Source organism: Alosa sapidissima, chromosome 13 (genome assembly GCF_018492685.1).
Source record: "Alosa sapidissima isolate fAloSap1 chromosome 13, fAloSap1.pri, whole genome shotgun sequence".
NCBI classification, from domain to species: Eukaryota; Metazoa; Chordata; class Actinopteri; order Clupeiformes; family Clupeidae; genus Alosa; species Alosa sapidissima.
This window is the reverse complement of record NC_055969.1, coordinates 15,006,655-15,026,269: the sequence shown is the minus strand read 5'-3', so window position 1 is coordinate 15,026,269 and position 19,615 is coordinate 15,006,655. Positions and strand designations below refer to the sequence as shown.

The following is a 19,615-nucleotide window of genomic DNA, read 5'->3' as shown; positions in this document are numbered from 1 at the left end:
ATTTGGTTGTGTCATAATTCACGTTGTAACCTTTCCTCTCCTTTTCCGTTCCTTCATTCTTTCATTTTTCTTCCTATCTCCTTCCTCCCTCTCTCTCTCACTCTGCAGTCTGTGTTCATCTTGACTTATAAGGAGCCGGATAATCCTGAATACACTCAATTCCAAAGGGACCTCCATAAGCGAGCCAAGCAAGATTTCAATGTCCAACTGGAGCCTTCATTGGTAAGTTAAAAATGATATCTAGCATCAAGTGTGCTACTCTAATATTTCTGCAATTGTCAACTGCAAGATGTTTCTTAACTGAGAGAAAAACTGTGATAAAATAAATCTGTTTTCCATTGACATCCGAAACCGCAAACAATAATGAAAAATGGTAAAATAAAAACCAACAGCCATGACTTGGTGGTAACATAAAACTGTCATGAAGGAAGCATCAGAAAAGATTTTGCTAGTATGATAAAGGACAGTTCAATAACATGATCTGTGCTCAAGCTGACAGCTTTTGTTTGGGTGTTGATGCTACTCAGAATCAAAATCAGATATCAATAGTAACTGACAAATTTGTTTTTTTTTTGATGTGATGTTAAAAATCAATCTCTCTCCCTTTTTCCCACAGGAAGACTTTATCGCGGGTTGTTTTTACGATGGCTTCGTGCTTTATGCGAAGGCGTTGGACGAGGTCCTAGCTGAAGGGGGCGCTCAGAACGACGGACTTCGGATCATCGAAAAAATGCAAAACCGTCAGATCTGGGGTAAGTACGCGCCCGTGTGAGCCTTGCAGTCAGATCCCGCCACTGTCAGGAGGGAATGTTTAAAGTGCGTCTAATGGCGAAATTATCCACTGTGCTCAGGGAAATGACACGCGGCTAAATAGACGTTTCGTGATGTCCAGTGGGAGTTCACACTGGAGGACGTCCAGCGTTTGTGATGTTTGAGAGAGTTTCAGAGAGTGGCTCCTCAGTTTGGGGTGGTTTGGGCCGAGGGGCTTCCTAACACGTCAGTCAACTGGATTATCTAGACATAGAGAGAGAGGGAGTGTGTGAGAGTGAGCAAGGGAAAAAGAGAGAGAGAGAGAAAAAAAGCAAGAGAATAATAAATAAAAAATAAAAAGAGAGAAAGAGAGAGGTAGATAGAGAGAGAGAGGGAGTGAGTGAGAAAGAGAGAGAGAGAGAGAGAGAGAGAGAGAGAGAGGTCATAGTTCCTTGTGATTGGAGTAAAGATCTCAGGCCAACAAGATTCTGGAAAATCTGTTTCTGATACACAGTCCATCTGCCGTAGCATGGTGCTGGAAAGGAATCGTGCTAAAGGCTCAGGCAGCGGCTGTACAACTCTCAGCTATAGCCTCACAACAGATGAGTTGGGGGATGAGAGCGGATGTGTTGAGAAGGAACAACAAGGGCCCTACATGCTACTCAGTGACGTGTGTTTACAAATGATAGGGTTGAATCAAGGTGATGTTGGACAGCATGTGTGATTGATAGGGAGAAAATGCCTTCAAATGCAAGGCAGATGTAGTTCTGTTTTCTTGACATGATTATGTGGGATCCATGTTTATAGATATTTTAATTGCTAATTCAATGTAAAGATTCTCATGCTAATTTACATACAGTAGTTTTACTTCTATGAAGTATTGCTTGCTAATTTACTATACTTAGGTAGGGACTTACAGTAGTAAGTGCGAAATCGTGTATGAGTTTGTTCACCTGAGAGTGACACAGATAAAGTAAGGCTGATTGCACAGACATTTGATGGGGCTAATGTCATGAGAGGAGCATCTGGTGGAGTGCGTAAGAAAGTGCAAGACGTGTAGCCTACCCTAATTGCTATGCACATCAATTGAACCTGGTGATGGAAAAGGCTGCGTCAGCAGCATCCTCAGTGCGTGTCTTCTTCTCGGATATTTATGGTTTCTCCGCTTCTTTCACAAGATCTCCGAAAATATTTTAAAACTTATTTTGGAGTGTTTCGAAATAATTGAAACATCTGGAGATTTTGATACAATCTCAGTTAGAGAGGCTAAAGGGTTTTCTCGAATGCTCTTAGATCCCGAGTTTTTATTCCTTTTAGACCTGTTCTACAAGATCATGCCCCGTGTAGATGTGCTCTATGCACAGCTGCAGAAAAGAGCAATTGATGCAGTGGAGGCACACAGGGTTACAGACAAGTTTGTGGCCAACATGAGAACGATAGGCCTACGTGATGTCCCGTGCCTTTGTGCAAAACATACCGGTGTCCAGGATAAGCGCAGGTCCGCTTCTAACTTTGCGCAAATTGCCTATGAAGTGTGTGACAATCATAGTTACCGCCACCAACAGATTTTCATTGACTGGCCATTTGTCTGCTGCCATCCTATTTGATAGTTCAAGCTTCCTCAAATTTTCCAAATCATTCCCCAAGGAGCTCATAAAAAAACTGCCCTTTTACGTATATGTGTCACTTAATATTAATTTCTATTAGGGCTGTCAAAATAACTGGTTAATTTCGATTAATTAATTTGAGAAAAAATAACTGATTAAAAAAAATAACGCAGATGAATCGATTCCGTATGACCTTTGACCCCGAGCCGTTGTAGTCAGTAACTATGAAAAAAATGAAGGAGAGAGAAAAAAATGTGCTGACTAGATCATTGATTGGAACATTTACTTTTAAACAACAAACAAAATAAAGTGTTGATTAAAATAAAGTCCTCTGCAATGTCTGCAGCAAGGAATTCGCATATCACCGGAGTTCATCAACTTTAAAGTCACACATCAATGCAAAGAAATAGTGTTGACATTAGGGGAAGTGAATTTATTTTCATTGTGTCCCCTAGGTTATATCTGTGGCCTGATATACCTTGTATGTGAAAAACACTTTTGAATTGATTTCCTCAGCATATTAGGTCATATCATAGATTATTATGGCCATTATTAAAATAATAATACAAGACTTTTTGAACTTTAATGTCACTAATGCTGATTATTCAATGATTTATTTAAATTTAAAAAATGTAAATACTTTCACAGCAAAAAATATATATGCGATTAATTTAGATTAATTAATCACAGAGTATGTAATTAATTAGATTAATTTTTTTAATCGATTGTCAGCCCTAATTTCTATACAAACCACGGTGGACACGCAAGCACTCATTCCATGGTATACCCCCCCCCCCCATACACAATATTTACCTTTTTAATGAATAGCCTACTTTTAATTTACTCTTTAAAGTTAAGCTGACTCTTAAACACAATAATTTCGTTACTTATAATTTCTTTTATGAGTAGGTCTACATGACAATAAACAACTTGAACTTGACTATGAGAGCTGAGTGGTGTAAGGCGGCGTGAAGCCTACGCTTGGAGCTCCAGTGGAATTTTGATTTCGCAACGAATTCTCGGTTTATTTGTTTCCCTCTTGAGTTTCCCCCAAGTTCTCCACTGATCTGAGCTAATGAGCTGATTAGGCCTACCTACCTTGTAGCTTTTATTTGTCTGGAATCTCAAAATGTTAAACTTCACTTCTTATGAATAAAATAACATTAGGCTAACGTTAATAATGCATGAACAAAACGGTGTTTTGACCGCAAGTGGTAACATTATGGGATTCCATTCCCCAGATTTCGGCGTAAAAATGAACAAAATCTCCGTGGACCGCCCTTGTGCGTCCAGCTGCCTGTGACCTGGAACTATGCCAATTTTTTTTGATCATCAGACTCTGCCCCGCCTATTTGTCAACCGAGGAGCCGCTACTGGTAGGGACTGTAGCCGGATTACGGCTGTATGGATTCAGGTCTTTTTGGTTAGCCTACTCTTGTTGTGGATTAAAACAAGTTCAGACTTGTTGGCACAATAGGGAATACCGTTTCTAATTTTATGCGCTGAAACCCACTCTCATTATGAAGAAGGTTGCTAAAATGGCCAATTTCTTCAGAAGTGAATCTTCTGCTAAAAAAGGCTGTAAGAAATACACCATGCTTGTTGAGAGCATAGACACAAAAAGACCTCCTCTCTGATCACAGAGGGTGTTTTTGTGTCTGTGGTAATGATCAACCTCAGAAGCAGCAGGATGCTCACGCTTAATGCTTGACAGGGATATGCACTCTTGTCTCTTGTGTGTCTCTTGTGTGTTACAGGGGTCACAGGCCTGGTGACCACCGACGAGAGACACGACAGGAACACTGACTTCACCCTGTGGGCCATGACAAATCAACAAACTGGACAGTTTGGGGTAAGCAAACTTCACTAACTTCTCCTCTTACCAGTGGATAAGGACATCTATAAAGTAAACAACTTCGCAGGACTTTTATCACCTGTTGATCCTCACGCAATGTTTAGAGGCAGCAACAATGCTAAGTTTCTAAAACTGGTCAGAGAATGTGCCGTAGTTGTCTGTAATCCCTCTTTTTGATTTTAGGAACTGGGATTTTTTTTTCTGTGCAACATGGAAAATGAATCACTAGGAAACACAAACGGAGAGAATGCTGCATATTTAGAATAACAGTGTAACTCATTCCGCATGTCTGCTCTTCCACAATTGCAGTGACTGTGGCATTGGCAGTGTCTCTCTACATACCAAATGATGTGTAGATTTAAAACCTTATTTCTCATTAATTCTTTGCCATGCGGACAATTAGAAGCAAATGTTGAACAGCTTGTTTTGATTGTGCATGGGCCATTTTTTTTACAAACCCCAAGCATTCTGATTCCCTTAATCATCCTAACATGTCCACTTAAAATAATTTCATACGAGTACATCTGTCTCTGATTAAACATGAAAAAGAAGACATAAAATAAAACAAATGAAAGAAGAAAAGAAAAAAATCAGACACCTTATTCAAATCTGCAGAGCCCAAGACAAAACCGCTACCAAGGAGCCTATACCTCAAAACACTTTTTTGTTGGAATGTTCCACGTTGACCTCTAAACCTCATCATGGGGGTTGTGGGCCATGAGGCTTCGGTGGAGTGGGGTGGGGGGGTAGGGGTTGAGGTGAATTGACTTTCTCCAGCTGGGAGTCCTGTGTGTAGTATCCCTCGTAACGTCTCTGGGAGACAAGGGTGGGCATTGAAGTGGCTCACCCGGTGTCCACTCCTCAAGCGTGGCCAGACCTCAGCTTATGAATAACACTGGCTTATTAAACACACTTGTAGAAGAAGAGTGTGTGTCTGTCTGTGTTTTTGTGTGTGTGTGTGTGTGTTAGGGTTGCAAAATTCCGGGAATTTTCAAAGTTGGAAACTTTCCATGGGAATTAACAGGAATATATGGGAATTAACAGGAATAAACGGGAATTAATTGGAATAAATTGGGAATTTTTAATATGGCAAGTTAGTCTATAACAGGGAACTTAAATGTGGTGGACGAAACCACAACTTGCAGTCTAACATTAGTTAAAACAACAAATTTCTACCATGCACATATGTCAATCACATGCACACAGCAATCGGCATAGGCTGCTAGACATAAAGGAAACCTATGGTGCGTTTATATGCATGGGGAAAAATGTTCCAACCAATCGGATTTTGTTGTTGAGTGGTGTGGTGTATCTTGGGCAGTTCTAGTTTAGCACGCTAGTAAACCATAGGCAGAGAATGGGATTCCCGCCAGCATGCTAGCTAGCATGTATGCTAATCTAAGCGAAAATACGAACATACAAATCATATTGCTTATTACAAATGTTTGTATATAAAACAGTTTGTATGAATTACACAAAATTCCCAGTTAATTTCCCGTAAATTCCCATTAATTCCCATAATTTCTATTAATTCCACGAAAGTTTTCCAATTTGGAATATTTCCAAAATTCCCCAGCTTAACTTCCCATGGAAAGTTTCCGGAAATTTACCGGAAATGTTCCTCCCCTTTGCAACCCTAGTGTGTGTGTGTGTGTGTGTGTGTGTGTGTGTGTGTGTGGAGAGGCAGAGACAGAGGCAGAACAATGCGGCTCCTGCCTCTGCCGCTGTCTCGTTCAAAATCTCTGTGTGCAGATGTTGAAAAGCCTCCTCTGCCAGTGCTGATGCTTAGTACGTATGTGAATTCATTTAATTTCACCAGGGGCTTTCTGAGGTGTCATAGTCTTGTCACAGCTACTTTGAGCCAGGTAGTTGTGACATTCACAGTCACCTGGAGGAGTGTAAAGGTCACTTGTGTTTACCCCTTATTAATGCAGCGCATTAGCATGAGTCTGAGATTAGTGTGATTAGCTGAGTGAGATTGGCGTGCTCAATTTTTATATTCTGACATTACCATCCATTCAAAGACCTTATCCCTTTTGGGAGAGTAGAAACACTGCTTCTAATTAAAAGTGTGCTGTGAGTTTTTTGTTGTTGTTGTTGAAAAATGAAAAGGCTCCTGTGACATTCAGCATTCTGTGCAGCCCCGTGCATTTTTGCTTCTTTGATCAAGATTTCTTTGGGTCAAGCATGGCAGAAATTTCTACAAGCATTTTAATTCCACAACAGCCAGAAAGCACATTGATTTTGCACTTGACCCTTTGGGTTCTATTTTTTTCCTAGATTGTGGCTCTTTACAATGGAACAAATAAGGAAGTGGTTTGGTCGGCGACTGAAAGGATCCATTGGCCTAAAGGGATTCCACCTCTGGATGATCCTGCCTGTGTGTTCTCTCCATGCCATGACGGTAAGTGTTCACAGCCTGGTGCCAATCAAGCCGCGCCAACTCACCTTGGGGTTGTATGTGTTTGTGTGGGGGTTCATCACTGGATGTGCTGTAGGTCGTTAAAGGTGTAATCCTCGATTACACTGAAGAGCCAATAGAATGCACCACGCCCTTTCCATGTTTCTGAAGCAAACAATGATCCCTTGTTGTTGATTGGCTGGGTTACAAACATCACAGAGGAACACACAGAAAGCTACATCTGACAGAAAGTGCATTGGTTTATAATCAAGTACTATGCCTTTAATGTGATTCAGATATTCAGGTATATTCAGATATAATAGATACCTATGATAATTATATACTGTGATCATATTCATTTATTCATTAAAATCAAACTATTGGTTTAATGTTAGTGCAGTTTGTAAGATCTGGCTTTTGTGATGTAGGCCTACTTATCTTTTTTTGTTTCTGTATGGCATCTCTTGCTTCACAAAGTAAAGAGTCTGGCAGTTCTCGATTGGGAAACGTTTGCAACACTTGCATCACGACGGGCACTAACTTTGAAATCATTGGTCCAGCCTTACCAATCACATTGATCAGAGATTCCTAACTTAACTTCCTACTTCGCCTAAACTTTACAAACTGACAATAATTAGGGCCACACATGAAGAAAAAAAATATATTTTTGCCATGACGGGATTAAACTCGACATGATGACTTTAAAGTCGACATTTTCGAGAATAAAGTTGAAATATCATGTTGACTTTAATCTCGATGTGTCGACATTTAGAGAATAAAGTTGAGATATCATATTGACTTTAATCTCGACATTTCATCTTGACATGTTGTACTACTATAGTTTCTAAACATTATGTTATTGGAAACATGTATTATTCTAGCTATATAAATGGCATAGTGTATGATATTTCCATAACCGCAATAAAAACAGTTTAAGCTTTGTACACTTTTGTCAAATATTGGAGTTGTGGGAAGTGTACATAGCTTAAACTGTATGTTTAAACTATATTTCGAGTTTAAAGTCGACACGTTGAGATTAAAGTCGACATGATATTTCAACTCTATTCTCGAAATGTCAAGTTTAATTTTGACATGTCAACTTTAAAGTCGATATGTCCAGATTAAAGTCGACATGACATTTCAACTTTAGTCTCGAAATTTCAAGTTTCATGTCGACATGTCGACTCGAGTTTAATCTCGTCATGGCAGAAATATTTTTTTTCTTCATGTGTGGCCCTAATACTCCGTGGTACATTTGCAGGTGTTGCTCAAGGGTGCAGGCGAAAGTTGAAACACCAATGGAGGCTGGTGTACCCATCTCTTCGCTAACCCCCGTAGAAGCCCATTCATTTAGGATTATATATATAACATAGGCTATATCCTGTGCCAACATTGTAGCTTCTGTATTATTTACATAAACAATAGAAGGCAAAACAGGCTCAACTACCTTGTACGTAACATTGAGTTCCCATAAGAAGAATATTTAGCATTGAATTAAGTTTTTTTTGCAGCTGTTTACTTTGCTGATATTCAGAACATGAACAGTGCAGGAAACCTTTATCAGTTTGTCTCTGTGTGTGTGTGGGTTCCCTTGGAAACAAACTTTTGGCCTTGACATTCCTAGCACAATAACAATTGGGCTGTTAGTTTATTTTGAAGCTAAAATCATTAAGTCTTGACGAAGTGCCTCTGTTGTTTTGGAAAGTAACACATGTTTTGGTTTACGGTTCAGTTTTGTTTTGCATAATTCTCATAGCTGTAAAGTAATTTGATTGGTAGTTATCAGGTTAAAACAGTTGAGTTTTCTGGAGGCAGAGACATTTTCCTTTGTAAGAATGCTGTGAGAATTCTAAGAGTGATTCTCTAAATAGAGACAGGGTTAACCAGTCCCAGTTAGTTTCCCAAATGTGCTCATTCACTTGTAGTCAGACACAATCCTAATCACTGCCACCACACCGGCTTTTATCTTTACCTTAACTCCTGTGCTGAGCTTCTGTACACTGGCTAGTGTAATTATTTGTAGAGCTGATCTTTTGTAAATGTCTGTTGTCAAGATGCCTCCTTCTGTAAGTGTGATACGCACTAGTAATTGGTTAGTCTGGTTAACCCTGGTTACCATTAGTGTATGTCTTTGGGTCTTAACATTTCAGAGTTTCTGTCTCTGTCCCAACCAGACACTAAAGCAGCACAAATCATTTGGCTTTTATGGCTTGACTCACTTGTTTTGACACGTACATACATTTTGCTGTGCATCTGGCTTACTCAAGGGTGGAAGAATAAGATCAGTTGTATTTATGAACCGTGTCTTGACAGTAGATTGCCTTATACTAGTCATAATGACACTTCATCCCACTTTTTATCACCCTGCGCAAAGGCTTTTATGTGTGGATGTGAGTAAGAGATTCACCTTAGATCAAGGTAGTACTGCTGTGCTTCTTCATGGTATTTCTGTTAAAGATTCCCTGTGCCTTAGGTTCAGCAAATGCAACCAAACACAATTCACTGTGCTGACATAGAATTTAGTATTTCTTATAAAAAAATGACCAGTTCAGTCAAGAAACTCAGAGTGACGCATGTTAATTGATTTTGGCGAGAACCAATCAGCACTAGCTCCAAAACATAGCGTTTGTTTAAATGTCCGCAGTCTGCAGGTAGACTCACGCAGCTCCTGTGCCATAACAACAATTTCTTGCTCACTCCACCTCCCCAACTCCACCTGTCCAGATCTGCTTGGGATAGGGGGGAGTTTGCATTCTTTAATTTGAATGTCTTTTAATTTTGTTGTATTCTTCATGCAGCAGCAGCAGTTATGCAGTCTCACCACTAAGTTGGTGCAGCTGCTTCTAACAGAAGTAGATCTAGTCCACCAAGACCAACCATACTATGTTGTACTTACATCAATACAAATCTTGTTCTGTTTCCTGTCTGAAATGTAAAAGTTTGTAGGCCCAACATTGATCTACATCTGAGAGTCTTTCCAGCGCAGTGCTTTTGACCATTCCAGCATATTCCTTTGACCCTCTGTTCTGAAAGGGCTTTTCTCCTACTCATCTATGTGTTGTCCAATTCCCCCTTGTTTCCAGTGGAAATGACCTGGTATTTTACCTCTCTGTGTGCCATTTTGAATTTGCGAGCTAAAATAGATAGGGCTGCTTTCACGTGGCAGCACAATGGCTGTGCGGAGAAAAAAGAAAGAAAAGAGAGATAGATAGAGAGAGAGAGAGAGAAACAAAGAAAGAAACAAAGACAGCAGCAAAGGAGAAGATGAGATAATGAGTGATGCTCTTGCTCGCGTTTGGGAGCCAAGCCATAGTAATTACCCTCTGTCTTTCTCACAGTGTGCAACACCGACTGATGGCGCATGCATGACTAGCCGCTGCATGGGCAAACACGGACACACACACACACACACACACACACACACACACACACACACACAGACACGCACGCACATGCACTCACACAGACACACACACACACACACACACACACACACACAGACACAGACACGCACACACATGCACTCACACACACACACACACAAACACGCACGCACATGCACTCACACACACACACACACACACACACACACACACACACACACACACACACACACACACACACACACACACACACACACACACACACACACACAATCACTCTTGCTCTCTTTCTCTCTCTCTCTCTCTCTCTCTCTCTCTCTGAATAGTTCCATTTTGTGTAGGCGAGTAATGAATCATAGTAATACAATAACAAAATGTAGCTGTTGCTGAAACTGAATAATAAAATCACATTAAAAAATCAGTTTGTTTTACTTTTACCAGCAATCGTTTGCATAACTGAAACCACTATGCACTCTGTATTTGGACTGACAATGTATCCAACTTGTTTCAGTAAAGTGACAGTGTTTGTTACATGATCAAATGAAGGGGTGGACCTTGTGTGAGTAATGAAATCTCTTGGCTTGATGCTAAAAGACAGCATAATCATATGCTAAGCACCCACTGAAAAATAGGAAGTATACATAGTTATCAGTTACCCACAGTGTAACTGATTGAGTATGATATCTTATTCAAGTCAGTCTAGATTATCATGGTCTCCGCTGTTAGCCCAGCAAATGGCTTCTCACCCCTGCGTGAATCCTCTTTTTTTGAAAGCGAGGAACGATCTTGAAAGCCACCTTGGAGAGTGTGCACCCAGGCTTTCACATCTAATATTGATCAAAAATGCCTCTCTGAGGTCCCCCCACTAGAGTGTATTTGAAGAAAATAGGCCGGAAAAGCAGAGACTACATTTGATATCAGTCAGTGATATTTTAAAGGGTGCAATCTCCGCCGTGCATAAATACAAAAGATGGCAGGAAAGCTTGAATAATAGCAGCTCTTGGATATGCAATCTTGTGCTCTGCCATCAAACTCATTTTTCTGCAGTTAAGCAATTCCAATGGAGCATAGAGTTATATTAAAAAAAAAAGTGCATAAACTATAAAACTTGGTAAAAGTAGCTTACCAGTAGTGGCCATGATAATCTCAACCACATGCTGAGAGTAGTGACAGAACAGATTATCATACCTGATGAGATATGAATAATCTCTGGCGTTTATGCTCTTTTTGCCGATTCGGTTTTAGACGTAGAGCAGAAGGAAGAGAGGACTAGAGGACGAAAGCCAAAGGGTGCCAGCAGACTCCGCGCTCTGCTTCAGAGCATCAGAAAGCTGTTGAGGGACGTGTGACAATAGGATGAAAAGAATGTGCTTCTTCTTCCAGGCCAACTGCCGGTTCTGGGAATCGTCGCTGTCGGCTCCGGCCTGGCCCTCATCATCTTCGGAATATCGAGTTTTCTCATTTACAGGTGAGTTCCATTACTAGGGATTTTATAACTGCAACCGAAAAAGACACACATGCACACACATATACACACACAAACACACACACACAGTTTCACAAATGGATTCCTTCTTTTTGCTTTAGTTTCATGAGTTGAAACAAACTGGGAAGGGGGTTGGGGGGCAGACCAACTAGACTAAATATGGAAAATACCAAAGAGTTCAAGGACGGCTTTTCTAGACAGGATTTATGTGGAGAGAAGCTATAGGTGCCAAGGAGGAATTTACATGATTGTTGCCACAGCAACCGCGCAGCGGGTCGCGCTTGCAACCTGAAATTTGTCTCAGCTGTTGCCGAGGTGAACTCAGGCATTTGCATCGAGAGACTCTCACCTGGGCTTTTTTTTGTTGTTTATTTTTAAAGTTTCTATTTTAGTCTCTCGTTTTGTTTTTAATCATTCTGACAGGACACTTTTGTCCTGGAGTTTCCTCACATTTACTTAAAAGGAACATCCAACTTTGAAGTTGTCGTTGTATGATTGGTGTTTGTGCCAGCTACTTCGTTTAGACAGTTATTTTTTTCATGGAAAAATATTTATCCTTACTCATCTTTTCTAGTGTAAATACTGTACCCTTACTACGACTCGCATTAAACAAATATTGATATTAGCTTTTTTCCCCCCTTATACCCCAGACTAAATATTGCAGTTGCCATTTTAGGTTTAGCACATTTTCATTTTAAGATGAAGGGGTTTGTCACAAAATGTCCTGGAATTTAAAAAGTCCGGTATCACTGAGTATTTCTGAGACACTTCCTCAAGCTGCTGTGCTAAACAGAACATGCCTTGCTGTTGAGCACTGAATTTCCTTAATCAACTCCGCCACACAAGCATGCCTCAAAGACTATTTTCAGTAGGCATTAGCCTTGAACAACATGATGATTCATACTGCACCATATGCAAGATGCTGCAAGAACAATTACTTCCAGCCTTAGGCGGAGAATATTTACTTAAAATATTTTTATAAATAAAACAAATGTAGGGGCTATTTATTTAAAACAGTCATCTCTGTAACTGAGAGAGGGTCTTTGTCACCAAGCAACATAATCATTTTTTGCTGGACATTTGAAGCACACGTTTATATTAATGCACATTTTGCAGCTTTAGCTATGTAGCATGATTAGAGTTGGCTTGGTTTTAGTAAACATGGACTCTGTTAGACCCTCTCTTCACTGTGTGGCCAGCAAAGAGCTCTGGAGTTTAAGTGTGGGGTGGTGTGGGGTGGGGGGATCCAACAAAGGTATTCACATATGGTATTCATGAAACAATAGATCTAGTGTGAAGCGCCACACGTTTCACCGTAGGGCTGCCAGTGCCTTCAGAATGAGAGCCTTTAAATAGAAAAATGTGTGTGTGTGTGTGTGTGTGTGTGAGCGGGTGCGTGTGTGTGTATGTGTGTGTGTGTGTTTATGTGTGTGAGCGTGCGTGTGTGTGTAGAGGTGAGCGAGTGTGTGTTTTTCAAAGAATTAGTTTAATGGAGTTTCCTGCCCTGCAAGGTTATGCTGACTACTCAGTGATGATATGACATTTCCATTGGTGCTTCTCAGGAGAAGCTGAGTGTTTCGGAGTAAAACAACATAGAGTCGCTCAGAGTCAATTACGTGTTAACTTTAGTCATCACTGCTCGAGTTCACATAATACAATAATAATAATCGTATCATCCCTAATACACCAAATTCATCAACAATCAGATGAAAGTCATACAATTCACCAGTTGTTTGTTTTAATTGCAAAGCAGCTTTTTTTAATCTGTCCAAAAGGATAATGAGCTCCATAGCTAAATCTCGCACATTTGCAATGAGAAGAAAAAAGGGTGAGGGTGAGCAATGTTCAACTTCCTTTTTCTATTAATAAAAAGACAAAAAATGAATAAACAAAGTTGTCCTTGGCTACTCAGTTGCCGTGAATCTTAACGGAGACCTTAAATACACTTCACCAAATAAGAAAGGAAAGTTGTGTGGTTTCTTTTCTGTGAGCTGAAGCTGCTGTTGTGCCATGCAACAGGTCTCTCTCTGGGGTATTCACTTCTGTCATGTACAGCATTGACTATAGGTCTGTGAGTCTCTGACATGTCGATGGAAAATGTTCTACAGTGTCAGGAACAGAGACTGAACAATTTTTGTCCACAGTGCATTCAACACTGGCAGGTACTGATTGTTAGTTACGCTACAACAAGTTTCACTCAGGAATCTCACCTTCTTGCACGCACAAACACACACATACACATACACACTCACAAACATTCTCTCTCTCTCTCTCCCTCTCTCACACACACACACACACACACACACACACACACACACACACACACACACACACACACACACACACACACACACATGCATACTCTCTCTCTCTTCCTCTCTTACACACACACACACACACACACACACAAACACACACACACACACACACACAGATGAAATCTTTAAGACTGAAAGCTCAGTATTTCTCCAGTATTAAGGCCCCCACCATGGTTTTTCCAACTGTTTGACTTCAACGTACGCCTTAGAAAAACAAATAATAGTGCCTCATTTAGGGGCCAGGCAGGATAGCTGAAAAGTAGGGTAAAAATTCAGCCCTTGAAATGCAAACGTTGCAATATTTGAGCATTGCCTTCTGGAAGTGTTTTACACCTTTTAGATTGTAATGGAATGTGTGAGCTTTGCTTTTTTTCCATTTCAAATACATCAAACTAATAAAGATCACCTCCCTTTTCACGTTAGACTTTCGTAACATTTTAGCTGTACTTCGCTATTAAAAAAAAGTAATTTTTTTCCCCTTTTTGTGTACTTTTCGCTACAAATAGTGGATGTTGAGAAATACCAGGTCCATAGAGATATGGGCCAGATGTGTTGATTCAGTTGGAAGTCACTTGCATATTTATTCACATTGCTCACGGGCTGCCAGATCGACTTATGTTTAAAAATAACACCAGAGGGAAAGCGCGAGACATGAGTGACCTGAAAATTGCAGACTTTATTAAGCGTGTCAAGAGTAAAGTTAATGTTTTTTCGCCACGACTGCAGTTATGGCACATCGCGCCTGTTGCTCCTTTCTCGACATGTTTTCATATTCGGAAGGAATGTCTCATCAACCCTCTGTGAACTCCTCTGGCTCGAAAACCCCTTGGAATTGGTCGCGAGTTAACAGTTTGATGTACTCAGAGAGGAACGCTTAATTTCTGTAAAGACATGTAGAAGCAGGGACACAGCTTTTGATTTGTTTTGAAATCCCCCCTTGTCCTTGTACGAGATGGTTTCTCATTCTGGTCTAGGTGCTTCTGACGCCAAGCCTTTCAATTATAAGTGTCAGACAGTGAAGGCTTTATGCTCCAGCCAGTTCTACTGTGCATCCACAGTTCAGAGCGTAATGAGAGTGATCCCTGGTGATTAGCTGTGGCTTATCCCATCAGATGAGTTCAGATACTCAGGTCCAAATGCTGTATAATAATAAGAAGTAGATGTGAGGTCTCTGGATGCATGATGGTGTGCCTGTGTTAAAAGTTATGACATTACTGAGGAGTTTAAAAGGTCAAATATATATATCCATATATAACTTGAGAATGGTCACCCCAGCCAAAGATACAAAGGTTCCACTAAAGATTGAGTGGTAAACTGTTAAAAAACAGCTCTTTAAATGTATTATGTTAAGACTACTCAGTTGCATTTCATTTTTATGCAGTGGCACTGCTTCTTATCTTAACTCAAGGCTTTACTAAAACATATTTTTATCACTTGCCCTATTCTAGAAACTGATCTAGAAATTCTAGAATCTGAGCCCATGTTTGATCAGCTGACTTACAGGAACCACTGATATAAATCTTCCAGAGTGACCACACGGTAACGTCAGTGTATAATTCTCATTGTTTTGAGAGCCCTTGTTATCCCTTTTGCTTTGTTGTTGGAACTAACCAATCCATAACCCATTTTTGAATCTTTTAAAGGAAACTGAAGCTGGAGAAGGAGTTGGCAGGAATGCTGTGGAGGATTCGATGGGAAGACCTCCAGTTCGAGAGTCCCAACAAATACCACAAGCGCGCTGGCAGCCGACTTACACTCTCACAGGTTGGAGCCATTGCTTTCTGGTTCGAGCCCATGGCACAACTGTGCCGTGATGTGTATTTCATGCTAGGGCGGATTAAACTGTGGCATTGCCGTCTTGGTCGATCCTCTCACAGCTACTCATTCACTTTGTGTGAGTGCTGTGTTTATAGTGCCAGATAGCTATCGGAAAAAAGGATCTCCTTTGAATCCTGCCCGTGATTTAAAAAAAAAAAAAAACTCAATCCTATCCAGCACTGGTTCTGAGTCTTGCCTAACTACTCCAGGGGCACTTGGCCTTAGATACTTAGATAAAACATACAAATCGCCTCACTGTGATGTTCATACAAACAGACAAGAATCGAACGTTGTATAAACGTTGTATAAAGGGAAAAGATAATGTGGTCTGACACAAATATTTGTGTTAAATTCACCCCAGTTCAAAATGAATTCACTTGTGACTAAGTATCTAATAAACTGTAGGCAGTACTTTACGACACAACATGATCGTATTTTCTTATCATCTTCCTGATAGTTCATCTGGGGGGATGACCTGCGAATGACACATGTAATGCACATGTATTTGGTCTCTTTACAGCAAGGAAGCCACCCGCTGCCAAGTTTTGCTCTGCATTCCTTTGTCAGTAAAACACAGTCACTCTAGTTTATTATGGTATCAAACTAAATATTTTACGTGGGTAGAATGTGAGTTTTGACCTGCGCCGACGTTTACATTTTAGTGCCTTGGCATTCAAGTGAAACTAGTGTTGACAAGTTTTGAAGCCATACTGGTTTAAATATATCGAAACAAATCTTAAACACTATCCGTTTCAAGCACCTTTTTTTTGTTGCAGAAATCGTTCCTTATGCCCTCTCTATCTTTCCCAAAGTTCTCTCTCTCTCTCTCTTAGTGCTGCTAAATAATGATTATAATGATTTCCAGAGGCTCATTTAAGGTTGTTTACCTTTAAAAAAAGTGGTGAGTTCTATAAATAGCTGTGGTTTGTTTTCTTTTCTAAGTCTAGTCTAGTCTGCTAATTGTGCGTACACGTTTGAATCTACTCATTGTTGAGTCAGATCAAGTTCACATGACAGCACTGGGCTGTCTCGAACACCTATGTGTTTGCTTTGCTGTCTGTGCCTTAGAGGCGCCATTAAGGCTACTTATTTCCTTTGACTTGCTCTGGTGTTTATGCCAATAGGGAAAATCACAAGAGACAGACAATTTTCTAGACAAAAACAACCCCCCTGTATAATTAAGTGACCAGATCTTCATTCATAGTCCGGCAAAATGTCTGAGAGTTTGGAGTTCTAAGTACTAACAGTTTTAAATCTAATGTGATTAATCCAAATATGGGTTACACACTGACAATCCAATCCTTTAGGCAAGGCAGCATTTTTCGAATGGCATTCTTGGGCACACATTTTCACAAACACACACACACACACACACACACACACACACACACACACACACACACACACACACACACACACACACACAGCCTCTGGCGCTTCAGTCACACCTGCAGTCAGTTAAACACAGACAAAACTAAAACACTCGTGTAAGACCGCCTTTGGGAGGTGAAAAATGTACCTCAGTACCTCAACATTTAAAGGGGCCAGAAAAAGAGACATAGTGGTTATGCATCTTCCCACACAAACCACCACTCAGCGAGAGGGACTGGACGCATAAGATGGAGACAGCACATATGGCATGCAGGACTAGCAGATAGCAGCTGCCATCGGAGGCCCCATTTGGCCCAGGCCTGGGCCACATCTGGGCCGTAATGGGGCCAGACCTGCTGCTTTATGCACGGCCAATCAGCAGATGTGTGCTCTGCTGCTCCATGCTTAATACATTCAAGAGGAGAGAGGAGAGGCGTTCTGTCAAGAAACTGTAATTTGGGGGTTTGCGAGTCTGTTCTGCTTTGGAATTCCAATGAGATTCTGATCCAGCAATTGAATCGGAATTCGGAATAATTTGTGAAACTGCTCCCTTTTCAGAATGCATGTGTACACAAATTCTTTTTTTTTTTTGGGGGGGGGGGGGGGGGGGGGGGTAGCGTTATACATGAATGCGAAGGGAATCAAGAACGACAGGTCCAGATCTTTTCTTGGTTCGCTCACACATTCTTGAGCCGCCGCCAGGCACTTTATTAAAGGTAGCTGCAGTCTCCTATGAAATGATTGTTCAAATAAAGTTCCCATCTGCTACGAGATGCTCCAGAGCAGGTCTACTGGGCTGTTCCTAGCACAAGATATGAATTCACACACACAGACACTAATACCTGTCTCTCAATATTGTTCTTTTTTCTCTCTATGTCTGTCTTTCACAGACATCCACACACATCCACACACATACATATTGGGACCATCTTTATTGTAGTATAGATTCATATTGTTACATGGTTAACATTTGAAACGTGATGAAGGTATAATTTTGTATATTTTGTATAACCCTTGTATAAATAAGGCAAGTTGTACGTCAGTACTTATACAGACATTTTGAACACTTGAAATCGGCAATGATTTTTTTTATTTTTTATAAAAGGTTGTTTCCTGGCTTTGTCTAGTTTGTAACACCTTTGGATGTCTTTGTTTTGTCCTGTTTTTTTTGTGTGTGTGCCGAGCCTGACTGAGTGCTTTTGTTCTGTGTAGAGGGGCTCAAGCTATGGCTCCCTGATAACTGCGCATGGAAAATATCAGCTATTTGCAAAAACAGGCTATTTTAAGGTAAGACTGGGTTCCTCTTACATTCTCTTTTTTCTCCATCTCTCTCTCTCTCTCTCTCTCTCTCTCTCTCCATCTCTCTCTCTCTCTCTGTCTTTCTCTCTGCCTTTCTTTCACCGCACTCCCTCACACCCACACACATGCACATGCAGTGGAGAAGCGGAGAAGCTGGGAACAGAGAGTGGGCGAACTGCTTTCTCTTTTTCTTTCTCATATCACTCCCTCCCTTCCTCCCTCTCTCTCTCTCTCTCTCCCCCCCCCCCCCTTCCTCTCTCTCCCTCTCTCAACACAGTCATATACGCAGAATTAAAAGCATCGCAGACGTGGTAACAAAAAGGCCTCACGTGTGCTTGTTTTTATTGAGATTAATGGGAGACGATGAATGTCAACCTTTTAAAAATGAAGTCCAAAAAAAGCGTAATGGCTCTGCTTTGCCTTGCCTAAGGTTTATTTTCTCACCTATCCTGTGTAAATACCACCCGGTGAGCTGCAGCGCTTAAACAGCTTCACCTTGAGAAACTGCTGAACCACCAGGCATTAATAAGCTTTCCTTTCTCCCCTTATTGTGATTAGTATCTGCACTCCACAAGCTAAGTCAACCTGGGTTTTGTAGGACAGTAGCTCACGATAGGCAGAACCGTAGCAGGCAGGAACTCTGTCAGTTGATAAATGAATGCTTATTGTATGTTGTCAAATCAGTTGAAGTCCCTGTAGGATTATGAACAGCCTTTCACTCATAAAGTGAGGAAACCTTGCTACAGCCATGACATGTAAAGTGAGACAGATGAGACAGTGAGACAAGGTTTTAAGTTGTTTCTTTATTTTAGATTATTAGTGTGGAATGCATGTGTGAAAGTATTTGAGAATTCTCTTGAATCTTGAATCTTGAATCTTGAATCGTGCGGGACCAGCACTGGCTAGACTGTAGACAGCTAGTTGTGTAACTAGGCTCTGGGAATGCTCACACACTTGGAGTCCTTGTTTAGAGGGCTAAGCCTACCAGTCTTCGCTGCTGTCCATCTGGTCCATTTCCCCCTCAGCTCATTTGTCCGGGGGGAATGGCCATGCTGATCTGCTGGCGACTCGGACTTATCAAAGAGGCTGTCTGACCTTAGACGGGCAGAGAGAGAGAGAGACTGTGCACCTGGTCTGGTGTGAAGAGCCACTTCATTAAATGTGCTTTTAGTTAATAAGTGAGGTGGACGCTGGGGACACGGGTGAGGGCACTCAGTCTGGGTGTGCAGCTGCTTTTAGTGTCCTAGCTGCTACAAATTTACCTTTCATTTTTAGTTAGTAGTTAGTGTGTGTGTGTGTGTGTGTATGTGTGTGTATGCCTGTGTGT

At 40.9% G+C, this 19,615-nt stretch overlaps 1 protein-coding gene across 1 annotated transcript in view; it reads left to right on the top strand.

Moving 5' to 3' along the window:
* The window catches only part of LOC121680343 (atrial natriuretic peptide receptor 2), a 48,160-nt gene that overhangs the window by 9,532 nt on the left and 19,013 nt on the right, over nt 1-19,615 (top strand). Inside the window, exons 3-9 of the mRNA XM_042059678.1 lie at nt 109-222; nt 617-752; nt 4,115-4,209; nt 6,493-6,616; nt 11,380-11,464; nt 15,444-15,564; nt 18,202-18,276. Of these exons, the coding sequence (XP_041915612.1) occupies nt 109-222; nt 617-752; nt 4,115-4,209; nt 6,493-6,616; nt 11,380-11,464; nt 15,444-15,564; nt 18,202-18,276 (750 nt within the window). The remainder of the gene's footprint in view (nt 1-108; nt 223-616; nt 753-4,114; nt 4,210-6,492; nt 6,617-11,379; nt 11,465-15,443; nt 15,565-18,201; nt 18,277-19,615) is intronic.